The sequence below is a fragment of the Theobroma cacao genome, chromosome 8 (assembly GCF_000208745.1).
Source record: "Theobroma cacao cultivar B97-61/B2 chromosome 8, Criollo_cocoa_genome_V2, whole genome shotgun sequence".
NCBI lineage: Eukaryota > Viridiplantae > Streptophyta > Magnoliopsida > Malvales > Malvaceae > Theobroma > Theobroma cacao.
Genome location: NC_030857.1, coordinates 18,028,062 through 18,055,604, shown reverse-complemented (window position 1 = coordinate 18,055,604; position 27,543 = coordinate 18,028,062). Strand labels below are relative to the sequence as shown.

Below are 27,543 nucleotides of genomic sequence, written 5' to 3'. Positions count from 1 at the left end.
AGTGATATGCAATACTTGATTATCAACTAGCTTTCGAGTTTACCATCCCAAATCCAAAAATTCTGCAATTATTGGAACCTTTTCTAAAAGTTCAGAGTAAGCACTGCAAAACAAATATTCAAGGGTTTTTTTTGTTTGCATCCTCTCTAAATAAAGAAGCCATAGATGTTATATCAACTTCATGATTTCATCAAACTTTTGAGAAAAGTCGCTGCGTTTCCATGGGTTTGGCTTGCTTTTTTTTTTTTTTTCAACTTACTGAAGAGAGTAACAAGGCCTGGCAAGTTTAAAGCAGATTTTATTTGCCTTCAATTATTCAATCACTGTAATTAAATAATAATTTCCATTCAAAAAAAAAAAAAAGAGTATCAAATTCAAGAGGATATATATAAATATATATATATGAGATCAAGAGGACAGACTGAAAGAAGATTATGCCATAAGTTTATTTAGTAATTAGTCATGCATTACAACAATACATGAAACTGTTTTCCAGCAGCCCTCTAAAAGATTTATTTGTTGCCCTTCTCGCTCGAATGCAGCCCAGAGAAGTAACCCTTGGTGTTGCTCTCAAAAGAGTCCCTTGAAATATATGTTGCACCTCTACTCCCTGGTGCTACCATCATTCCTGAACCCCCACCTCCTCCTCCTCCTCCACCTTTTCCAGCAGCGCTAGCACCACCGCCTCCACTTTTCCCAGCAGCACCACCGCCGCCACCTTTTCCAGCAGCTCCTCCTCCTCCTCCTTTGCCTTCGCCACCCATTTGGAAAAGTTGTACTTTTTTTGTTTAATAAAGAAAATTCAAGGCTGTGAAATGATTAAAGAAAGTGTGAAATGTTTTAGAGTATTTATACTAGTACTGCACTGGCTAGTAGAACGGTCGGACTATTGCTCCAACTCAAACCATAATTAATGTCTTCTTCTCGTAAGCATGCAATTTGCATGGATTAATGGAGCGTCATTCACAGAGAATTAGGCGATTTTTGACTAACTTTGGCATCATGAAGAGAATGAAGCAGAGATATTAATGAAGGGTTTATCTGTTCTGGAGCTTGACAAACAGTGTTGGATGACTACAAGAAGCCGACAAGCCTATTCTTTGATTCTTGAATTTCTTCCATGCTTCGATGCATGCATACATACACACTGATGCTGCCATGCACATTCTGCCAGGCTGATATTTTTCCCTAGCATATAAGTAGTACAACACTTGTAAAAATGAGTTTTGTTTATCAATGTCTTAAGTGTTACTAAGGATATTATTATTCAAGTCCATATTCATTCTCGTACTAAATACTCCAATTAATGTTTAATGTGATAAGTTTTAATGTATTGAGAGAAAATATTATTTATTATAATATCTTAAAGAGGGTCTTACTGCACTCATTAGCACTATATTAACGAAAAACAATATGAATTTTGATATTATATAACATTCAATCTAACATAAAAAATTTAATATCTTACGACCATGCTCGTGTTGGCTTTAGTCGACTCAATTATTAAAACAATTATTTTTCCTTCATCTTGCCTTGAAGTCAAAACATGAAAAATTATTTGTTGGATTTAAACCGTCAAGCTTTCATTTACAAAAGTTTGACAAGATGAATGAGCCCATGACAGCAATCCTTGAATCATGTCACTTATAACTGGCCCAACTATCCTTGATTTATTATCAATATTATTTTTTAAGAATGCCTTGCTTTTGGCTAATATCTATCCATTCAAGCTTGCTCTCATGGTTATAAATAATGACATTGTACACCCCATTGGGTTAATCTTTTGAAAAGAGAGTAATAATCTTGTGAAAAATGGCAATAAAGCATATCCAAACTTGACCCGATCCACACCAAACACCTCTGAAGAGAGGCAACCAGGGTGGCCGACGACGACGCCCTCCCTAAGAAATTGAAACTAAAGTTTGAATCATGAATCTCCATGTACCTAGCCATTTGAAAAGTAAAAACAATGCCAGCATCTGCACATTGCATGCTACAAAGAATCCTTAGACTTGAATGATAAGTACTATTAATGAGCTTCTTAATTGACAATAAGGAACACAATTGAAACATAAACTTGGTCTTAATGCGAGTAATAGGAATGGAATGCCTTCAAATGCATGATCACCAGAAATTCAAATGGGAAATAAACTGTGGCAAAGACTACCATTCGATTGCACAATAGCACAAGCCATCAACACCTAAAGCAGCTGTCCAGCTAAAAGCCATATGACATTCTTAAGTTTAAAGGAGAGTTAATTGTGAGCACATTTCTATTCTAATTCTCTATCTAAATTGTTAAGGAGGCCATCAATCAAATATTTGGGTTCTCTCCAAACAACAGACACTCACTTTTGTACAAGGAAGCCAGCAACATCACAACTTGTAACAGCTTACCAAGAACACACATAACATGTCGAAAAGCTAAATTTTCTAAAGAAAAGAATAAAACATGAAAGAACAGATAATTGAATTTATGACTTCCATAATTTCATGGTGCAATCTTCAGCATATGTGGCAACAAGATTCCTGTGGGGATGATGAGTAATACCAATTACATCCTTTTCATGGACCTGCCATTGACATAAACAGACAACAAATATTACGTGATATAGAGTTACAGTACATACCATGCCGACTTTGGAATCTTTCAACATGAAGCAACTCTAAATGTAGAAAATATCTTATACTACATGGATAATACATTCCATTCAGTTGTGTGGTCAGTCTATGAAATTCAAGAACAATGCAAGGAAGGTACAGACATTGTTTAATGTAATACATATGAATTCCACACAAGGTTTCTAGAGATTATTAAAGTTTTGAACAAGCAGTGAGGTTATGATTGGCTCATACTTTCAAATGGGAAAAGCTACATGAGAGGATTTGTTAAACATTCACAGCCAAGTCTTCAATACATTACTGAATTGTTTTAGCTTCTAGATTGAGTGATTTTCTGATCTTTCAGTTCTCGAAATTTTATATTCCAAACCCCACAGCTCACACGTGTAATGATAATTGAGTACAACTTCTATAGTTCTAACTTCTAAGGACAGCGAATTTAGGAGTATAAAATATTTACATACCATGCCAAGACAAACACGAGTGCACATCCACACCTGTATATTTGATATATCACTTGACACAAAGGTTCAATGTAAGTAACAATACGAAATTATTGTTCAGACTGTTATGACTTCAATAGATTACTTTCCTTATGCTTTTGTTCTTATTTATTAAATATCTTACTAAATCCCCAAGATGAAGAATACGGGCAAGGTGCACACCTTCAAACATGCATAACTTAGCTAACACCCAACTCTTAAACACCATCTTCAGTTCAGGACACTGCCAACCGCCGCAAGAAACCCTATAACATCTTTACTCCCATGGTCAACATCAAACAGAACAGAGAAACTTTCTGAGCTACCAACACCCACCACCTTTTCCTTCTCAAAAGCCCATCATATCTCACTAGGAAAGTGTCTGGGTTACAGGTAATTAGAAGGATGGGCAGTAAATGCAAAAGGGACTCTCATTCACATTAGGAAACTTTTGTACAAAGGATGAATAGAATTCCCCAAGGTATTCACTTATTAAGCTCCTGGACAAAGGGATTGAAGAATATATACATCATTCTAACCTGATTTTTATTGTTTTCATTTTTTTTTTTGACTTCCAAAATTAACTTATGTAATGGCTTTAAATCATAATCATAATATTATGGTAATAGTACACAAACCATCTAAATTATACCACCAATCCAATTTCATTTTTCTTTTCCTAAAGCTTGGCTTCTAGTTCGAGCTTAATTAGAATAAAGTTCACTTGAACAAAAATGGAGATACACTGCTCATTTTACTTTTTTTAAAATTTTGAAAAAAAAAAAAAACTGATTTTAAAATTGCAAAAGTGAAAGTAAGAGAAACCTTAAAGTGTTAGATCAACAAAAACTTAGCCTCAACCTGAGTGCTTACCGTCATTAGATGCTCTAGTTTTCCAGTTTGGTAGCTGAAGCAGTACATATTCCTGCAGATATTAATAGGAACGAAATCAAAAACAAGTTAAAAATGCTGAAGAGACCGAGAAAAATATGTTACATTTAGAGCCATTATTAAGCAAGTAAAATTTGCATACACTCAGTAGCAAAAAGAGGCAAATCATGTTAATCAAGTAGCAAACATTATAAGTTCCCCATAGAAGACTGTAATGCTTGAAATTACAACTGCACCCAAACTTCACAACCAAAGGATATAGTGGCCTCCAATGAGAAAAAGGGTGCACATTCTACTCAATAAACCAATAAATTATGTCCAAGGGGTAAATGGGTTAACAGTTAAGTCATTTGCAGCCACAAGTCATACTTCTTCCACTGCAATAAATCCCACACAGGAGGCTTTCTGGACCACATTTACCATAGCAGAGTCAGGATCAATACACCATGACAAAAGAAGGAAAAATGAAAACTCAAACTAAATGATTCTCGCCATATGGAATTAGAATTCTTGCAGTCTGTTGAATAGAATCAGGGGTTAGGTTAAATTTGCCCCATTGTTAGAAGAAATAGTAGGTTTTGAAGGCTTAAGTCATCTTCTTAGCTCAAGTGGTAAGAAACATGAGATTGGGGATTTGAGGGAAGAAAAGGATTTCGTTTTTTATTTTAAAGGCAAGATAAATTTATTAATAGGAGAAATAAGTACACAAGCCCATAATTAGAAGGAGAATAAACAACCATCAAATCCATCATATAGAGAATTAAAAAAACAACCAGAGACAAAGACTGTAGCAACCAATAACCTTCAACCCCAATAAAACCAGCTCCCACTTCAACTTTTACAAAAATATAACAAAAACTTCATTGCCACAATACATCAAACACCTTAGAGACATGACTTAGAGGGAAGAAAAGAATTTCTAGTGGACAAGGAACAGTGAGAGGAAGAATGATAATAGCTAGACAAAAAACACCTGCAACATGAGAATGCACTTGAAGAGCTTCACCTCTCAAATTCCTGGAAGCACTACCATAAAGAGTGGAGAGAGAATCTTGGGAGTCATGAGTACAAGTGCACTTGTGTATTATTGGGTTATGGTTGGGTTCAGTTTCAGCCAGGTTGAGTCAGGTAACTCAGGTTGGGTCAAATTTTGCCACTTCTAAATAAGAAAAAGAAAATTGGCAATAAACCTTCTAAAGCATCCGGCCAAAACCAATTGGCAATAAGTAGAGAGGTCTAACTTGAAAATAAGATAACAATAAACTCTAAACTTAACCACTGAGGAATAGCAATACTTAATAGTTTACCTCATGTGTTGGCTGAATACTAACAACTAAAACAAAGACACCAGTAACAAAAAAGGGGCAACAAACAACTTGTCTTCCGATACCATATAACACACAACAAATTGACAATTGCTGGTTAACCCAACTCGAATATAGGGCCACATCAAAATTTGAACTTAATTGTTGTGGGATATTACCACATAACAAACATATATATGCAAGTGTTCAAATTCAAAGGGAACAATTTGTAATCATTAATCTGTTTATTCCAATGTAATGAGGCTTCTCAGAATGTCTACATTTTTAGGCCAACCATATCTACCAAACAAGAAACAGTGAAAATAACTTACCATGACCTTTTCATTAGTTACTTTACCAAAAATAAGCTGCCACAAAATTACAACAGCAATAAACATGTCAAGTTCCCAAGCTAAAACTAAAACCCCTCCTCTAATCATGCCAAATAAGAGCTGGTTAAAGAGATTTGCTTCCCTTGGAGGCTTTACAAGTTGATTCGGCCTTTACAATCTAAATCTTATATTTCTTAAAAGAATAATTTCAAGCATTACCTGTCCTCGCCTACACAGTATATCCATTCACCTTTAGGTGACACACAAGCGGCAGCAAAATCCCCACCCTCCTTTTTACCAGATGAGAAGCTTTTCACAACCTGCACCACAACCATTTTGGAAGTAAAGTATGACCAAAAAAAACTCATTTCCATCCCACCAGCATATAACAAAAAAATTATGAGTTCATAAAGTATTAGCTTTACTACAAGCAAACATAATATTACAATGGCTAATCACTAATGTTATCGAAGAGTATAAAGATTTTAGGCTCACAAGCCAATATTAAAAAATTATAAATTCAAATTCAATTTTTCTTATCAAATTCAAAATTTCTACAGTATAGATTAATGAGTTACAACTTGGAACAGATAATGCTTACTATGGTATAGCCAACATAGAAATCAATAAGATAGAAAGAAAAAAAAAAACCATAACAGAAAGGTGGAATTGGTGGTCAAGGAGAACATGATTTGATAATTTGAACTAAAACCATAGCAATTTGAAATATTCCAAATAGGACCACGATTAAATCTCCAACAATTGAATATGCTTTGATGATCAAGAAGATGAGACAAGCATCAATGCAATAACTTGGGAAACATGCTTCTTCAGTTTAGTCATAACAATGTGAAATCATATCAACAGGACTAAAATTGTTTTGGAACTTACCTGTCCTTGAAGTGTCATGATGTATATCGATGACGTCTTATTGCATACAATAATGTGATCTGTGTTTTTTGGGAAAAGATGAACGGAATTCACTGAAGCATCACCACCCTACAAGTCAAAAGATAGAAAGCAAAGATATAAAGGCAAACAGAAAAATTATGGTATATGATATATGCTAACTTAATTGGGAAATAGAATACCCTTAAAGGAGGAGGTGGCTTAAATGTTTGTAGGCAGTCTGTTGTTTTTACATCCCAGACCTAGAAAAGGCAGCCCATGATCTGTTATACACCAAAGAAATGACTAAAAGAGGGCCAGATACTTGAATACATGTATAAATAGTTTACCTTGACAGTGCAGTCACTGGAGGCAGTAATAACACGACTTCCATCAGCTGTAAAAATGGCATCATTCACATAAGATGTATGGCCACGAAATTCCTTCAGCAACTTTCCAGATTTTAATCCATGGATTCTGTACCCAAAAAATAAAAAAAATGGGTGGAAAGAAGCAACCATAAAACTTGTCAGATATTGCATCTGGACATCAATATATCACAATCACTGACATGTAAAAATATTCAGCAACCAAAGCAATCGCTGATGGACATGGGAATTTCAGAATGGAAAAAAAAATTACAAATAAAGGAAAAAATTGGTCCTAGGTGGCAACAAAGATAAATTGTTCCGTATTAACTACTTGCTTCTCATGCATGCACTTAAATTTGACATAATAGAGTATATGCAAAGGAGATGGCCATATACTAAAACCTTGCAGTGCTATCAAAAGATGTACTTAGTAACTGGCTTCCATCACGAGAGAAGACAAGACTTGTCACACCTTGAGAGTGTGCACGTTCAAGACGACGCAAGCATTGACCTGTCCTTATGCGCCAAACCTGAAAATATGTTACAAATCAGAAGTTTCTTACGTGACTTTCTTAAGATTCCAATTGTAAATCAATGACATTTGATTTCACAAAGAATGCTGCAACATTGAGAAAAACTGGAATAACACACGAAGTACCAACTTGCTTCAAGAAAAGGTCTAGAATCAGGTACTAGTCAAGTACATCTGATAAACCTACAAGATGAAGCCCAACCATGAATATGGAACATCAAATAGGTTCCAAAAACCCAAATTAGACATATAAAATAAAAACCATCCACAACAAGTTTTAAAAATTGTTTCAGCTATTGATGTTCTTGGCATGGTAGAAACAACTGCTATTTTAAATAGTAGCATTGTTCAACTTGTTTCATGTTATGTCATGTGGTAGCTACCAGTCACTTTAGCTGTGGCATTGTAGCTTCCTCATTGCTCTTGTCATGGAAAAGGAGCTGCACTTTTACTTTTTGAATCATTGCAAGAGTCACAAGAATCTTAAACCAATAGAAATCATTCTTGGCACTGCATACAAGTGTTTTAAGTAAAACCAAAACCTTTAAAACAAGGGAAACATGAAAAGAAAAAGAAGCAACAACTGAAGATCCCAAGTATTAAAACCATCAAAAGTTATCAGATTCCTGGGACCCAAAGTTGACCAAAAAATGTCAAGCAGCCATTAAAATACCATATATAACTGCTATTATATCATCAGAAAACTACTAATTCTATGAGGCTTCTCACAAACATGCTTTCATTAGACAACATGCATTCCTGAAACAAATGGCAGATGTTAAATAAAGAAATTGCATGTGATTAGGAAGATACTCTTGTCTGGAGCACAGACAACCAGAATATTAATTCAAGCATACGCAACTGAACTCACCTTAATCTTTCCATCTTGTGACCCAGATGCAATCATCTCTGAATCTCTGCTAAAATCAACACAAAGGACAGGATCATCATGCATCATGAACGTTTCCTGAGATGATATATCAGTAATAGCACAAATGTTAAAAAATGAATAACATAAAGCAACAAAAGGACAAGAAAGAAATACAATCATCCATCCTCTCCTGAACATTGGTGGACTGCCATATCGGGGTTGCTCTTTGTATGTTCATGTTCAAAATCAAAGCATGATTCTCACTAACAAAGTCATAGGTAGTATCAGCAAACATACAGTTTCAGAACTAATCAGCTTACAGAACACAAGTATGTGAGACTTTCTATAAAGCAACCTCACCATAATTCACTAACTTTGCACTGGCTAATAGAAACATGAGTCAATTGGACACTACATCTGTTAACTGTCTCTTCTAATACCTATCTACATTAGAGCTTTTCTTACAAACTCTCTACATCTTTAATTTGATCACTAATGAAGCCCATCTTCATAAGCTGTTCAGATAAAAACTCCCATTCAAACAGGTTTCAAATATGGCAGATAATCTTGAAGATAAAACTTACTTACAGATGAAGTGATTAAAGGTTAAGATGTTCCAGCTATAAATACACTACATCAGAAAAGACATCTAGATGAAAATTCACCAAGAAAATTCAGACTTTCATCCAAGCAAGCCAGGTGAGGGCCCTGTTAAAGCACAAGAACGAAACAACCAGGGTGCTCAATGACAACAAACCTAACTGTGAATCGTACTAAGCCATCATGAGTTTGGCTTAGCTTAATTAACAGCTTACTCAAGCTATTTAACTCAAACAATGTGGGACACAAATATTCAAGATCAAACATGTCCATGACAAGCATCCTAATAATGTCATTTTATCTTATGTTTGTTATTTTATTGTAGGATGCTCATTATACATGCACTTTAAGCAAAAATCGCATGTCACAAACAAATTTCATAGAAGAGAAAGCATAAGATCGTTTGATTTGCAAGCAAGATATGATAAGCACATAAGGAGGCATAACTAATAACAACACCACATGAGGCACTCGCTTTGATAATAATCTAACACCAAATGATGTGAGAAGATAGATATATCCAATTATGTACACATTATAACAGAAGAAAATGCATTGAGTTTATGATCAATGAATTCATGCAATACGTATTAAGTCCAGATCAAGCTCAGGCTGAGCACAAACATAATCCTCATTCAACAATCTAACTTCATGTCTTCATTTTACCCTCACAGGAAACAAAAGTTCAACCAAGGGGAAACAAATAAACACACTCTCTGTAATCATAAATAAGATGCTTTCTTGGTGATATTAAGATCAAGGTTATATTTTTGATAGTTTTAGTTTACATGCTAAACAAACAAAATCTATATCCATATTTTAACTTATTAATAAGAATATTTCAAGATGCTGCAATACATGATAAAACAAGTAGAAGCGAGTTGGCAAAAGTAATCCTTCCATAAAGTAACAACAACAAACGCTTATGTACAATGAAAATAGGTTATTTTTCACCAGGCTGCTTCCATTTGGTATTGGAAACAGAAAAGAAAACAATAATAAAATAAAATAATCTAAAAGAAACAAAATACTCACATCAGCCTGGTACTGAAGATCCTTCTTCAGCTTTCCGCTTATGTAATCCCAGACCTATTAACAACAAAACAGCAAACAAAATCAAACGTCATCAATATATTTTGCACTATCGGAGATGTTTTCCCTTTTGAAGATATCAAACCTCAATAAATCCATCAACAGAAGAAGAGACAAGAAACTGCCCATCTGGTGAGAATCGAGCACATTCTGCATGACATTTCTTCCCAAACTGCACCAGTAAAACCACCAGGATAAAGTAAAAAAGGATGAAGAGATTGAATGTTTTATAAGATTACAGAAAACATGCACAGAAAAACTAGCTATAAAACCAAAAAAGCTAAAAACTTTCACTTTCCAAGAAATCTACAGCAAAAGCATTCACCTTCTTGAATTGCTACAAAACTCATGTCTATTGGCAGTTAAAAACGTTTTTGTGGGTTCCACAATAAGAAATATCAGTGACAAACATTCAATTGAACTCAAATCAAGGCATGCCCAAACTATGGACGCAACATGAACCCTCTATCTTACTTATGTTACATGCCAAGCATTTTCTTATTAATAACAATATTTTGAAAAAGGAAAGAATAAAAAAAAAGAGATGGCACAAGCCAAATATATAGAAGATAGACAAAAGCACTTGTAGAAAAGGCTGTTCACACTCCAAAGTACATCCTCAAGATATTCACATACCAAATCTCCTTTCACTACTTCAACTTACAAATATTTTTGGTTTATCTTCTACACTCTTTCTGTTTCTGTTTGATTTAAAACACTATAGCACAATAAAGGCCTAAGAGAATGTGATAAATCATCTCAAAGGACCAATTTTCTCATCTTAACTTCAATTAGGGGCATCTCTACTTAATTTAAATCTTGCTTTTTTCTTATAACTTGTCTCAGTTTGAAACTTGTCTTAAAATTCTTTCCATCCACTAGTTTTATTTGCATATTATCTCTCACTCATGCCAACAACTTCAGCCAGAAAATAACCAACCTCCAAATGATTCTATAATATTCTTCCTCCTGTTTAGCAGGAAGCCAATTATCACATATCATTCTGATTGAACTTTGAAAAAAATAATAAAAGAAAGGTTTAATGATTCATTGGGTACTTGAACTATAGTCAAATGTTTGATTTGATATATGAAGTTTAAAAATGTGCAATTAGGTACTCGAACTTTGCTTCCATTGATCATATTGCACATATCACTAACTCATTAGGCCGAAGTATGATGTCTCCCATATAGTCAATGAAAATACACCACATGACCATATATTCCCATGTCATGGGTTGAAGGTGAAAGAATTCCACTGATGACATTGCATTAAATGGACATGTGGCATACTTTTAATGGTCATCAAGGACACATCATACTTTGGCCTAACAGAGTTAGTGGGATGTCCGATATGGTTAACAGAAGCAAATTTTGAGCATCTAATAGCGCATTTTGAAAATTTAGCCACCAAATCAAACATTTGACTATAGTTCTGTACCAAATGCATAATTAACCCTAAAAGGAATCCAATAAAACCAAAAGCAGTAGTGCTTTTTGGCTATTCAATCAATGCAAACTAATGTTCTCCAGGCACATGGGACAGCAGCAGAGAAGACTTAGAAAGGGAATTAAAATAATTAGAACAGAAAGCAACATGGAAGAAAAAGTGTAGGAGGAGCACTTTCTCTACTGTATAGGAGGATGGAGTCAACAATAAAAGGAGAATATTACTGTGTAGGAAATAAAGTAAGGAGAGCTAAATCAGCAATGATATGTTTCAACCAATTAAATTGAAGCACTAGTGAACAACAAGAATATGATAAGTAATTAAATTGGTTGCAAGTAAAATCTAAGCAATGAAATGATGGAAAGAGAAAAGGAATTCAGATTTCATGGAAATGCAAGCAGTAGTGGTAACAAAGGTAGCACTGTATATCAAGTCAAACAAACAATTTCTAGAACCTTCACTGCTGTAAAACATTGCGCCTTCAAAATACTTCTTAAGCCACAATACAGTTCACACAAACACAAAAACTCCATTTTACAACTAATCATGGGTGTTTCTGTAAATCTTTCACTACTAATATGAGATATGATGGGTTCTACAGGACATATTTCACAGAAAATGAAGATCCTTATGAGACAGATAAACGAATAGCCAGCTCAAAAAATCTATTACATGGTTTTCATTGTTTTCAATTCAAAAGCCGCATGTGAAACATTTAGCATGAGAAAATAGAACTGTGCTAGACAATTGCAAATAATAAATGGTATCAACGAAATTGAACAAATTTCAGGATGAGGTTCAAATTTACCATGGAACTATTTTTGGAACTTGGGCCCTCCAATTTTATCATATTACTTTTTCTTGGTGCAATGTTACCATCATACTGTGATTTCTGGTGCAATCTTAGTCACTTTTGGAAGGAATACAAATATACCATTAGAAATGTAGAATATTCATTTCCTCATGTTATCAAGATAAAACCTGAGATAATTAGAAGTTTTTTGTTTAAAACAATGGCAACCAGGCCATTATGATAATATTTTATTTAGAATAAAAAGTACTAAGAAGAAAAATTGTTGAAAATAAATGAATACAATTAAAATACTACAAATATTTTAAACCATTTATTGACGGGAAAAATATCAAAATTATTTTTAGTAGAAGAACGAAAAGATTATTGATTTGATAGTAATTTTTGATATGTCATTATTTTATAAGTTTGATTTAGTCTAACTGTAATTTTTTGAATTTTTTACTTTAATAATTACCACATCATCCTGTTAACAGTAAAAATCATCTTCTTAACAGTCAAATGGTGAAATTACACCAAAAATTGTAGTTTGAAAGAAACATTGCACCCAAGAAAAGTAAGATGGTAAAATTGGAGACCCCAATATAGTACAATAATAAATTTGACCTTTATTCCAATAATTTCTACTCTTGTCTGCAGTTTAGGCCAAAAAAATAATCAAATAAGTTTAGCATGGTTGAACCCCATTTAAAACTAGAACTTATGAGCTAAATTGACTATTACTACCCTGGAACCTAGGTGAAAAAAAAAATCTTCTCATACAGAACACCTATAAAATTTATAGGTGCCAAGCCTAAAGATGATTTATATGCCATATCAAACTCAAGAAGATATGGCACGGCAAAAAACAGAGAATTACTAATTCAAATTCCAAATAGAATACCAGTATTTTTTACTGAATGAAGACGACCAAAAGATTTAGATTGTTGTGGCTTCAGCTCATTTTTGGTTTTGAATCTTTAACTTTTTAAATATATCCAGTTGACTGAGTTCAGGTTTTGTGCAAGTCAAATTTGGGTCATCCATGTTAAGTAAGCATTTGTCACCTTTCTAAACTGCTCCTCGCCTAGACCAACGGTAACTATGTGGTATCAACACCTTCTGTTCTCACTGATCCTAGTCCAATAATTGCTACTTAGATAATTGACCCTAGTCCACTAACACTAAGCAAAATTCAAATGACTATCATTTATCACACTCTGTAATATGTCTCAAAAAACATTTTCCTTCTAATAAATTATAGGAATAGAAAATGTTGGATCAGCAAACAAGTGCTTCGCTACAGTAGTTTGTTTTAAAGCCTAAGAGGAAATAAACTTTGAAGGAAAAAGAAAAAAATAGTAAAAAGCTCTATTATGATTATTACAACATTTTTACCTTCTTTAAATTTTATTTTAAAAGGAAAAACCTAAAAGATAGATTTTACTGAATGAAACACAGATACCCATCAAAATTTATCAATAATTAAGCAAACAAATAAATATCAAGATTTTTCAATCTAAAAAAAAAGGAAGTACACAAGAAATAATAAAGTAAAACAAAACATTAAAACACATTCAGTTTCCCAGACAGAGAGAAAGGACACCATGTTAGATCTACAAAAACCTCATAACCAAAACAATAAGCTGATATAAAAAAAAAATCAAGAAAAGCAAGTAGCATACAATGTCAAAGCACAGAACAATAAAACTTACTCTGACTGTATGTGATAGGGTTGTTGGATGCATGTCGTCTATGTCTTGTTTCATGGCCGCTGTCCCTCTAAATAAGTCAAACTGTGTTCCTGGAGGAAGCAAACCTGAAAAAGACATATAGAATGATGACCCCAACAATAAATAAAAATAAAAGTAAACAAAACCCAAATCCAACATGCTAGAAAGAATAACTGGCTGATTAAACTTGTTAAGTAAGCTCAAAGGAACCAGCCTTTTTTTTAGTTTTACATTTTTCTCTTCTTTAATTTTTATTTTTCTCTTCTCTCTTTTATCTATTTTTATCCAACTCCACAACCTTCTTTTACTTTCCTTTTCACACCCATGCATCTAATGTAATGTTTCACTTTGCTCCCACCACCCCTTCTTGGTTTAAGCTTTATTTCCTTCCCATATCTTTATACCTCTTGGAATCTTCTCATATTTGTTTTTCTTTTTCCTTTCCTTTTCCCTTACACTACTGCAGATCTATCTTTTCTATGTCAAACCAGTAAAATTTTGGACAGAGAAAGTGTTCAGTGGCCATGGTTGCTTTCTAATCTTTGTGATGTTTAAATACTTTGCACGCTTTGCCTTTTGGTGTGAGAAAAACATTCACACTCCACTTAAAAAGGCAAATGCCTCTGAGGTGTTGCATCCTTTTATCACCCCTCACAGCAATCTTTTAGCACTTCATCTAGAGTCCGGCCTCAATGTGCACTTTGTAAACAATTTTAAACAACAAGATCAAAAGCACCATATATATGTATCTACTAGCATTGCAACTCTTAACTTCACCAAGTTTTGATTGCCTCCAAATTTGACTTTTGGGGCATATTTGATTAATGTACAGCAATTAGTTTGTTCTTCATTGAGTTGTCATTTAGTAGCCCATTTTTCCTTTATGAAATTTACAGTTTCAAAACTTAGACACTATAGAAGTCCAAATAAAGAACAAAACTCTTAGCTTCACTAAGTTTTGAATGCCTACAAATTTGACTTTTGGGGCATATTTGATTAATATACAGCCATTAGTTTGTGCTTCATTGAGTTTGTCATTCAGTGGCCCATTTTTCCTTTATGAAATTTACAGTTTCAAATCTCAGACATTATAGAAGTCCAAATAAAGAACAAAATAGATGGTAAAGAGAAATTATTATGCACCAAATCAACAAGAAACCAACAAATGATGCTTCTTCCTGTCACTTTTAACATAGATGTACCTTGATGCTGCTGCCATTTTAAAGCCTGACCAATCAAAGCCATTAAACGTGAAGGTGGCACAACGCTCACTTCGGCAGCAATGGCTGAAATGCAAAAGGATAAATCATCTATCCAACTCATAAAATTCCTTCAAGCATGAAATTTGCATATTGAAAATATATAAAATTTACGATGTCAATCTGCAAATCTATTAAAATTCGTCATCATCTGGACTGAACATTAAGGTGACCCCCTAATGTAATGAATCACTAGAGAAATGTTTGTCAAAGACAATGTGAGGTAATTTAAACACTGCAGAACAGAGTTTTTTATTCTTTTTTTATTCTATATATCTCTGGAAAAGAAAAAGAATATGGCATTGGACAGATTCCTAAAAATTATGCCTACATGAGCATCCATGGCTTGTATTTAGAAAGTAGTGAATTTCCAAGGTTTAAAAGATGCAATGACAGGGGTGTGCTTGCCTCAATAAGCATTAATCACAACCTAAAGTTATATTTAACCACTACTTTATTACATACTGCAATAAAGCAATGGATTAATCATAGTAACACCATCACACTGTTGCAATTTGCAATGACTTACACTCCTCTTACTTTAAGAAGTAATAGGTGTTACAAATTGCCATCTTTTGCCTAAATAACTATAAGGTTCTGACATATGTATGCATATTACTTCTGATTACTATCAGCATTTATTAGAGAAATATCAATTTCTAAAAATGCAGAGAGAAAAAGGCATCTGGATTACATGTCCAATATGTGATTGAGATGCCCAGCAAGAAGAGGAAATTACAATAACAAGCAATAACATTAACAGCAAATTAGCTGAAAGAAAACTATTCTTAGAATTATAATCTCGATTATTCTAAATATCTAAAGCTGGAAATGCTTGTAACTACCTTTTCATTGTACATATTATTCTTATTTTCATAACCTAAGAGCTTTTTATAAAGATTTAAACTTAAGTCCCTTGAGGTTCATAAGCATGTAACTTCCCTGAAAAATATACTTTAGGTCAGCCTAACACCTAGTTCTTACTTATTCTGTTATACACTCCCTCCCCTTCTTGTTAAGTACATTAATCATTTTATCAAATTGATAATTCCATCAATCTTGATTATCGGACTTTTTGAAAAAAAAAATTACAAATATACTCCTCGAAAATTAGAGGCTCCATATAGCTGTTGCTTCCACCCCTTGTTCTTTGTTTCCTTAGATTTTGTCTTTAAGTAAAAGAAATTAGGAAAAAGAAAAGATAAGATTATATTAAATTAAAATTTATCAGATGATTACAATGTAAATGAATCAAAACATAAAGGTGCTATATTATTTAATTCTTCCAATAAAAAACTTTTGTATTCAAAGGCACTTTTTGCCTTTGGCCTTCTGAAGCAAAAAGAATATAACAAAATCAACAACCAATAAAACCTTAGGTGTTTTAGATACTTGCAAGCAAAACAGCAAATAATGTATTTGATGCAAAAGCAAAAACATTTTTATGAAGAATTAAAAATTTAGGAAAAAGAATTCAAGGATAATAAAAATGATAACTTTCTACATAGAACTAATATATATATAAAGTTTTTGTATATTTTAGTCATTTGCTTATTTTTACAGACATGGTTTGACTTCTTTCTATTTGCCCTAGACTTTAAGAAGTAAAAATAATTAGTAAGAGTAACAACGAAATAGAGTCTCAAAAAGCAATCTTTGAAGCCAAAGGTAAATGACCAGTAGAAGTTAAACGAGAATAGAAAAACCTTGGGCAATCTGTGCACGACGTTTCTCTTTTGTTGAGTCCTGGTAAGCCTGTTACATAACACAGAAGACATAAAACTTTTTACAAAACACATAGGACATAAACAATAAATCAAGAGCATGAATTGACTTGAGTCATAAAACTGTTGTACCAAGCTAATGAAACCCAGAAAATAAAACTAGTCAAGGTTCTTCTCACTTCTAAAGTTAGCATCTCTCAATGGGGCATCGCAGTTCAACAAAAATAAATAAAACCAAAGATTTGACTTTCTGAAATACACACAAAGGAACAAAACAGAATGTTTGCAAATAAATATCTCTTTTATAATGGCATGAAATGAGAAAAGGAAAATTTTGTTAAAACAGGCCAAAAGGATTTGGATCTATGAGAGCATGTGAACTAAAACAAATTAGTAACAAGTGGAGAGAACTAACCTAAATATAAGACCACAACAGACCCCAACCTCAAACAATGGGAGATAACACCACTTAGCACTTTTTCTCATTTCATACGCATGCTCAATGTTAACATCAACTTAAACAAACAGGCATATCACAGGGACAATGAATACAATGCAGCAAGTAACAAATAACATATAACTGATGGAGCAACAAACAGTCAGACCTAATATCATGCTAAAGCATCCAACTGAAAACTAATTGGCAGTAAGTGTTTGACACCCAACCAGAAACAAGGCCATAAAAAAACACAAAACCAATATGTAGGAACACCACCTAACATCTATAGAAATTAATAAGAAAACAAAAAAGAACAATTATCCAACTAAAAATAAACAGTTCAATTTCTTTTAATGCAGTTGGCTAGGGAACTCCGAAGAAAAAAAATAGAAAGAATATCTGTTGTTACACAAGTCCAAGTGTAATTGCTATGAAAACCAACAAAACAACTGAAAATAGCAAAACTTACAACAACATTAAACACAAGGATTTTAAATTGTTCAGCTAAAATGCCTACAAGCACAGCAAAGACAAGGAGAAATCTCACTGTTATCAAGAAGGATGCCAATGACAAGTGATTGTAGCTCTCAAATTCACCAATCCATAAGACTCAATATGCACAAGAAACAGTCTCTTACATTTTATTTCTACATAAAAGAGATAGACTCTTTGCTAGATGCTATTTTGCAAGCTTATCATTGATCATGGCAACCCTATCTGAGATTGTGACCTTAGTTTTATATTCAATCTAATTTTACAATGGATTCTTGTTATGGAACACAAAAAACATAGCTACTTTTATGGTGGTTTTAAACTAAATTCAAATTTTGCAGTGTTTTGCTGGCCCAAGTTCAAGCTTTCATTATGTTTTGTTATTATACACTGTACCTGGTTTATACTTTTAGAGAATTGAGTGGACGAGACATCTGTGATTGGAGATATCCTGACTATTTTGTTTGTTTGTGTTTAGAGGAATTTCAAGCTAAGGTAAATATTTGTTGTCTATGGCTTGAAATAGCCACTGTTTGGCATCTTGGTGACGGGTTAGAGCCCACTTAATAGATGTCTCAACATCCCTTGTCAAATTAAACATGTTTTTCTACTTTTCCCTACATGACGTACCACGAAAAAAGGTCTTTCATGTAGAGAAAACATAACAGAATGTCCATTTTCGGCTTAGGAAAATGTTAAAGCGCACATTTATTGTCCAACATGGTATCCATATACACAATATAATTGTCCTCGCATTTGTTCATTAGCAAGATCTGCCAATGTGTTTACTTGGACATAGTGTCAGCCATAAACGTAGGACAAATCAGGGCTTAATATTGATGAGCTTGGGAGCTATAATGTTTCGTAGTTTCCATCTTTTTCATTACAGTGAAATTTATACTTGTCTTGACCTAGAACATTAAAATGCAGAGTACCAACATTAAAAATTGCATAATTTACTCACACAAGCATGATCATGACTCACAACTAAACAAGGTATGGCACACCACATGTCACAATCCTAGAGAGTCTCTAGAACCTTCATGCTCTAGAACCCCACAGAGAATACTTCAGGACCTATCTAGAAGATATATGGACTATATGCTCCAGATGCACACTAGTGCTGACACAATAACCTATCCTCATCAGCCTGCAAATGTGTCCAACTGTATGGCATTCCAACACTGCCACATTTATTGGGCCTACTCCAAACGACTATAACACATGTCATCTTGCCCATTCACTATAAGTGGTCTTCTCTATGTAATGGAGTGGCCTCCTCCCCTCATTTATAAACAACATACTTGAACAATAAAGCTCTCTTTTCTCAAGCTTCTCTCTGTATTTTCTCTCTAGCTCAGTTGTCAGAGTGTGCAGCACTAGTAACAAGGGTGAGGCACCGTTGTGAGGCAGTAGTGCTGGATACTATAGTAAGTGGTGCTGATCTTGAGTCACTGGACGCTGCATTCCATTGCTTAAGAGCTGCACAGGCCTAGAGCTTATCTCTCCACCATAGTATACGAGTGTGGTTTTCCCAAGTTGAGTAGAAGTCGAATTGAAGGCACAATATATGCATAGAGGACCAAAGAAACCATCCAACATGTATGTACGAGCCCCTTTTATATGCTCCTCATGGGCTCAAGATTCGACTTTTCTTTCCCAAAGTGTAATTTAATGAATAGCCAGCAACCAAAAGAAATTCATGTGATTTAACCCCAACATGCCACACCCTACTCAAACCTTCAGCTCTGATACTAATTTGTTAGGAGAAAAGCCAAAGCTTGAGACCACAAAGAGAATACCAAAAGAGCCTATATATGCATGCTGGCACCACTTGAATCCAAAAGCTTAAGTTGGTGGGTTCTTAGCTCCTCCATGTATAAATTCCCTTTCCCATCCCTCTTTTATCGGATATGGGACAACCACACTCACATGTGAACCTTAGCAATAATAGTCCCATGACAACAAACAAAGAAGTAAAAGATGTACTGTTCACTACCATTCTTAAACATACAAGACCTATCAACAACAATCAATTTCTCATAAAGAGATTAGCTACATTTCAGGCTTCTTCAAAGCTGCAATTTAGGCTAAGTACCTATCCAATGAAACTCAATACAACTATCATCAGCTCAAAATAAAGGAGCACAAATTCAGCTATTTTTACTAATCTGAAGCCAACCATATTATGCCTCACATGTGCACAAACACATCAGCTAGTAATTACAAATGGTTATCCGCATTCTCCTATGTTCCCTCTAGAGGCATAATACTCAAACCCAAACTCATCCCTCACGCCCCACCAGTCCCCAAATATCAAGTAGCCAATGTGCTGGGAAAGGGAAACACCACTCACTTCCATATTTTGCCACAAAATGTTTTGAATTATAAACTTGCTCTTAAGAAAATCGCAACAAAATAAAGAGAATTGGGTACTAATAAGAATATGTGTTATGAGATTGCATCAGCTCATCATCAATCTAACAATGACAACATGTTTCATCGCTAGCATTCAGATGATCCCTACTAGATGGTCCACAAATACAATTATTCTTTTTAAACTAGCCAGGGAAAGAAATACTGTTAGTCACTATATATTTAATTATTTTTTGTGCATTTTGATAACACGTAATTTAGCATCAATAGTATTTTGGAATATATAACAAGTTTATTACTTTTATAGCATTTCAAAATATTATATATTAGCACTGAACACATTCACTATTTTCATTTGCAGAAAAAAGCTTTAAATTTCAGTTCACCAAAATCAAAGAAACTAATAATATAACTACTGTCAGTAAATGAAAACAGAACAGGCAAACCAAAGATGTTCTCAAAAAATCATACACACCCCTTTCATGCTGCAAAACCAATCAACATCTGGTAGCCATGATCAGTTGATACATAAATGTTGAATCAAATTGAAATTCAATCAGGCTCACTACACATGCATCAATACATAAATGTTGAGGCAAATTGAAGTAAAAGGTTGAATTATGTTTCATTTGTCTACTCAGACTGTTTGCCTTATTACAACTACAACTTTAAATTCATAAGAATTTTAGCCTCATCTACCTCTTGGTTAGTGGCATAGCCAGAAACTGTTTTCAGTGGGGTCAATATGCTAATACAATACTTCCTCTGTCACAATTTCTTTGTTTATTTTCCCTTTTTTGAATGTTTTGAAATTATGTCTTCTTTACTTCTTTCAAACACTTAATACTTTTAATTTTTCCTATTTCAAATTTACTATTTGTGGTTTTTATTTTTTGATATTAAAAAGCAAGGAACAACAATCATATAAAAAATCTTAAATGTTCTTACAAAATAAACTAAATTCAAAGTTTTTTCTTAATATTCGTGAAAGTCAAAAGGGGATATACAAAAAGGACCAAAAGGAGTATTATCTTTTACTATACACAAATATAAGAATATAAAATTTTTCATACATAAATCTTTAAATAATAACAATGTTATTACAGAAAAATTAAGATTCAAAAAACAAAAAGAAAATATTCAATGTAAAAACATTCCTTTACAATTATTACAATGAGTTTTCATATTTTGAAACTATTGTATATTGTTGCTTCATTATCAACATTTATCGAATACATCTTTTTCAATATTTCTAATCAAACAACTATGCCTCAAACTATCTCCCATTCGATTAAACTATAGATTCCATATTATTTTGTACTCACAATTGGCAAAATCAAGACTAGTCTTAGTAGAAAAAAAACTAACAGATAATTAATTCTTCTTTGTAGGCACTAAATTTTTTGGCTAGCTCCTTTCGAAACAAAAGCCAAATATGCGGTCTCTTTCTCACTAACTATAAATTGATCCCTTAATTTCTTTTATATTATAAATGACCCTTAATTTTCTTTTCTAGTGGGGTCAAGTCAAAATTTACTTAAACTTATAAAAATATTATAAAGGAATTTAAAATTTTAGTAGGGTCAAGGGACCCTAATCCTCAAGCTGTAGCTATGCCCCTGATCTTGGCAAGCATTGAGGTATAAATAACTTAAAAGAAAAAAAAGAAGTGGCAATCATGAATAAATGGTAATTTTTATATATATTTATTTTGACAGCAAACCACACTGCATGTACCAAAAACAAAAGTGAAGCATATCATCATAAAACAAACAATGAAACAGTAAATAAGGACATCAAAAGTAGGTTTCTTACCTCATTTGGATCAAAATAAGTTCTGACAAGGAGATGCTCAAGCCTCAAGTATCTTTCAGGTTGCTCTTGCTTCATAACCCCCATTGCCTGGGTTTGCCTCAAAATAGCACGTGCAGTGTCCAACTCTCTCAGTTCAATCATTTCTAATACAATCTGCAGAACCCAACACAAAAATGAGGAAATATAATGTGGGTGGTAAATAAAAAGCAATGGAAACAGGATTACCACAAAATGAAGATACCAGACATGGCCTAATAATTTAAAGGATAGGCATCTCAATTATGACAAAGATTCATCATGCTGAGCTCAAGTTCAAGGTACAGGAGGACTACGAAGGACCTCGAGGAGGTGAAACAATCAAACTTTTATAAGCATGGACAATACATCAAGGACCTATTCTTCTTTTGACATTACACGACACCCATGGGATCCCAGATGCAAGGAGCAAAACTAAAGAGAAAAAAATGTGCTGTTTGTAGGTTGTTGTCTAAGATGATGTAATGGTGGTAGAAGAAAGCAGGAGACCATCTAATTTTTGGAGGTAGGGCTTGGAGGCCCTCTTATTGATTAAGATGTCATAAGTTATATTTACATGTATGATATATATTTATACATATTGTATCTATATATTTGATAGATACATTGACATATAGATGTTTGTCTATCTATATTTTGCACCTTGCATTGACTTTGCATTTAATAATAAAAGACTCAACTTCTTATTGATCAAATTAATAAAACCTCTATACTATTACAAGAAACTCCACAAAAAGGTAAGGAAATTCATTTGCGAATATAAAGAGGGAAGTAAAAGAACCATACAACACTAAATTTAAGAATAGGGCAACCACACAACCAAGCTAAGGACTATTATGACAGGGCAGCACAAAATTAAGGAACTCCAAAAACAGATTAAACTATGAAGATCCTCTAAAAGAATGGAAGAAAGTGATATGCTATAGACCAACAACTTTCAAATCAGAGATCTGACAAAAGTATATATTATAAACCCCTTGAAACATCACATTCAAAAGGAAAGAAAGAGTAATCAACATGTCGGTTAGACATCACCTTACTCACAAGCAATCTCTGCAAAGTGCAAACTACAGCTCAAGATTCCTTTTACTAATAACATAAAGTAAAAGGCTCAATCTCAAGTAAAACACAAGTGATCACATATAACCATGACGGACATAAAGCTTCTTTGGTAATTTGTAATACCACAAGATTAGTTCTTAGCCTCTGTAAACAATATTCTCCCCCTAATCACACTGCACTGCAGCATCACAAACTCCTCATTCTAATCCTAAATGATTATCAGTAATTATTCAAATTCCCCTACTACACTGCACCATGGGAGCTCAAAAGGCATTTGATTTCTACAAAATAATTACAGGTAAATTCCAACCATTACTTTTGCCACACATTTTGTTACTTACTTGTTACCTGCTAAAAAGGTACTGTAAGGCTACAAAATAGTAAGAGCTCAGCTTGACTGTTGATATTGATACTTGATTTTTGCTATATACATTTTACTTGCTAAAATGTTGTTATAACTTATAAAGCAAAAGCACCAATAGATATCAAAATCACTTGAATTGATTAAAATGCAACACAAATTCTAACGTAATTGTCCTATATAGAAAAAACAATCATGCATATTGTTATTCAAAAAACAAAAATTAACTCTTCAAAACTATTTTTTGCTTTTCAATCAATACACACTTTTTTTTCTCATTACTTCTGGAAGGAAAAAAGCCAGTAGCAAAGAAAACAGCCAAATACCACCCTCTATTTATATGCTTTTAAAGAATTACACAGTAATGGGTATCCAAAACTAGTTAAAGTTGTCTGATAGAGTCCAAACCTGCTCATACAAATCTTCCAATTTATTCCTTGGGAGCTTAAGTTGAGCCACCTGAGGCAATATGGCATCCCACCTCCCACTGTTAACATCAGCAACAAACGTTTCGATGCTGTCTACAGTATTCAGAGACACCTGACACTCATTTTGTAGAGTTTGAAACGTTTGGTGCAAGGAATTTTCTTTGCAAAATTGGAGCACAATCTTAATAACGCTGGAAAGGAAAAAAGAAATGTGAAATAACCAAAACGAAAGTTAGAATTTCTCTCAATTTACAGGGCATTTTACCCAAAAGCAGAAAGCGGGGAAAACAGCATGATTACTGCAAATTTCGTTAAGAGAAAATGTATAGAGAAGGGAACGTACTCTCGAGCTTCGATTTCCAGAGTCATGTTGGTTGTCGCAGAGTTAACAGGGGAACAAAGCGGCCGGAGGGAAAGAGGGGAAACAGTGTTATTCAACGTTTATTAGAATTTAGAAAGGAAGGCCCTCCTCGGTTTTGCTATTTTTGTTTGGACCAGGTTCTCTAGGAGCTAGGGTTCAGTCTGTTCGGGGGCTTTTGGGTTTGGGTTAGACACTGCCTAGTTTCTGAGTCCATGCTCCCATTTTTGGCCGGTAGAGAAAGCATAATATATAAAAAAATTATTTACCTTGCATCTCATGTACAAAAATATTCTTATATATTATATTAAAATAAAAATTATTATATATTATATTAAGAAAAAAATTATTATACATCACATTAAAAAAAATTATTATACGTCATATTTAAAAAAAATTATTACATATCACGTTCAAAAAATATTACAGTCATCTCCTAAAGCTCCACAAACAATAGAGAATATCTTTCCAACAAAGCTCTTAAAAATTTTTTTACGAAATCATTAGGAAATGACATAAAGTTTTGCAATTCATCAACAAAATCATCTGAGAAGGGTTTTTTTAGAATTTTTTTACGAAATTTTACCATATAAAAAATAGATAGAAGTAACTAAAACACAAAAACCGTTTTCTTCCCTACAGTTCTTTTCATCTTCTTTTTCTTTCTTTTTTTTCCACTTTCTCTTTATTTCAATTTTACACTAAATTTGAAAAAATTGAAACCTTTTGTTTATTTCAAGATGGATGAAAAATCTTGAACCATTCTTTTCCTTTCTTCTGTGACCAAAACGCAAAAACCATTTTCTTCACTACAGTTCATTTTCACCCTCTTTTTCTTTCTTTTTTTCTACTTTCTCTTTATTTCAATTTTGCACCGAATTTGAAAAAATTGAAGTCTATTGTTTATTTCTAGACTATGAAAAATCTTGAACCATTCTTTTCTTTTCCTTTATTTAAATTCTTTTTATTATTAAGATTTTTGGAAGGAAAAATAAGCAAACCAAAAACATCATTTTTACACCCAAGCATTTGTTTCATTGGTTGGTGCATAATCTCCCTGCCTAAAAAGTAGAATTCGAATCACTCATCCCACAATCATAAAAAAAAAAAAACATCATTTTGAATGGTTTAAAAGACATGAGAGAGCTGAGAAAGCTGAATGGGCATTGTTTGGGATGGTGTGAGAGAGAAATCGAGAGTTTGTAATTTGTTTGAAAGGGTTTTAAGGTCATTTTCGTCAAGTCATAGCATAAGTTAAGTAAAAACAATTAATTTTATATCTACGGTTATTTTTGAAATGAGCTTATGAGATTAGTTATTTCTCACAATTTACTTTCAATTGTTGTTAATCAAATCGGCACTTGTTATTTCACATAATGATGACGTGATATGCTGATTTGTCGTAGTGGATGATGATATAACCATACGACATTTTCACCCTTAAACGTAAAATAATAAACGGTATTTTGACTAATAACCGGTAATTATAAAAACTTATTTGATCTAAAATAAAAATATAGAAATTTAATTAAATGTAATAAAAAATAAAGACTTGTTTAAATTTTTTTAAATAATGTAAGAGCATTTTAAGTATTATGCCTTTTAGGAAAAAACAAAAAGTTGGTTATAAAGGTCAAATTTATTCTTTACTTTATTTTTTTTCTTTTTATTTTTATTGCAACTTTTACAATGAAACCACAATTTTTACCGCAATTTAGGTCACCATAATTTTTTGTTCTTTACAAGTGACATGGAAAAAAGTTGAAATAATTAGAGTTTTTCTTAAAAAATACCAATTGAGAATTGAAATTATTTTTAAGAAAAAAATTCCACGTAAACTAACTAATATGATCATTGAAGTAACGTAAAATGCCATTAAAACACTACAAAAAAACACAGTATTTCCGACGAAAATCAAACAAAAATTTTTAATGTTATTCCAATGGAAAAATTCCATTGGAAATTCGTTGAAAAATTTGTTTTTCGGAAAAAAATTGTCGGGCCAAAATTTTCAATGGATTTCCAACGGAAAATTTTTCGTTGGAAATTTGAAGAACAAAAAAATTTGAAAGCTTTCCAACATATTTGAAATGGATTTCCAACGAAATTTGAATAAACAATAAACTAATTTTCCGACGGATCTCCAACGAAAATTTTCCAACCGAATATTTCCATTGGAAATCCGTTAGAAAATTTGTTTCCTAGGAAAAAAAAACTCCCACCAAAATTTCCAACGGAATTTTCAACGGATTTTCAACGGAAATTTTTTCGTTAGAAATCCGTTGGAAAATTGGAAGGAAAAAAAATTTATGAAAGCTTTCCAACGGATTTTCAACGGAATTTGAATAAAAACAAAACTAATTTTTCAGACGAATTTTCAACGGATTTGCAACGGAAATTTTCCAACGGAATATTTCCGTTAGAAAATTTGTTAGCGGAAAAAAAAATTCTCGGACCAAAATTTGCAATGAAATTTTCCAACGAAAACTTTTTCGTTGGAAATCCATTGAAAATCTGAAGAAGGAAAAAAAATTGAAATCTTTCCAACGAAATTTGAAAAAAAAATCAAATAATTTTTCTGACGGATTTTCAACGAAAAAATTCTGTTGAACATCCGTTGGAAAATTATTTTCTAATCAAAAAAATTTCAGCCATCACCATTTCCGACAAAATTTTCAACGGAATTCCGTTGGAAATCCGTCGGAAAGTTGAAGCCCTCAAAAAATTAATGGGGCCTGCAAACTTTCCAACGGAATTTTTCGTTGGAAAATTGCGTTGGTGATAGTAATATTTTAATTTTGTTCCTTAAAATATTTTAGACTTTTATAAATTTTATTAATCTTTTATAAAAAAATATTAATAAAAGCAAATACATACATAATGAAGGTATAATATTTAAAAGTTTAAGTTTGTTTTCCTTTGATTAATTTTGTACATTTTTTTAAAAGTTTATTGAATTATACATTATAAATTAATAGTTCCAAATTCATTAATTTTATAACATTAAAAAATTTATGAAAAGAATAAAATAAATTTGTTAAATTTATAAAAATACATGATAATATATAATAATAAATTAAACAAAAAATATTAATACTTTATGTACGTTTTAATTGTAATTAGTTAATATATATATAAATTAATAAGATATATTTATAATAAACATAGTAATATAATATATTTAAACTATATTAATTAATTATATCTATGTATACAAATTATAGTCATAGCTATAG

General features: G+C 32.8%; 2 protein-coding genes across 2 annotated transcripts; both read right to left on the bottom strand.

Annotated features, from left to right (window-relative positions):
• On the bottom strand, positions 423-1,194 carry LOC18593082 (glycine-rich protein DOT1). Its single transcript, XM_007020123.2, has one exon. It carries the CDS (start codon positions 762-764, stop codon positions 513-515), a length of 252 nt encoding a protein of 83 aa, XP_007020185.2. The 5' UTR covers positions 765-1,194; the 3' UTR covers positions 423-512.
• On the bottom strand, positions 2,141-24,532 carry LOC18593081 (suppressor of mec-8 and unc-52 protein homolog 1). Its single transcript, XM_018126056.1, has 16 exons — positions 24,293-24,532; positions 23,930-24,140; positions 22,063-22,215; positions 16,923-16,971; positions 15,160-15,243; positions 13,940-14,043; positions 10,071-10,157; positions 9,929-9,982; positions 8,294-8,389; positions 7,293-7,420; positions 6,870-6,996; positions 6,723-6,782; positions 6,523-6,630; positions 5,851-5,951; positions 3,978-4,029; positions 2,141-2,573 (listed from the first exon to the last, which is right to left on the bottom strand). Exons 1-16 carry the CDS (start codon positions 24,316-24,318, stop codon positions 2,475-2,477), a joined length of 1,539 nt encoding a protein of 512 aa, XP_017981545.1. The 5' UTR covers positions 24,319-24,532; the 3' UTR covers positions 2,141-2,474.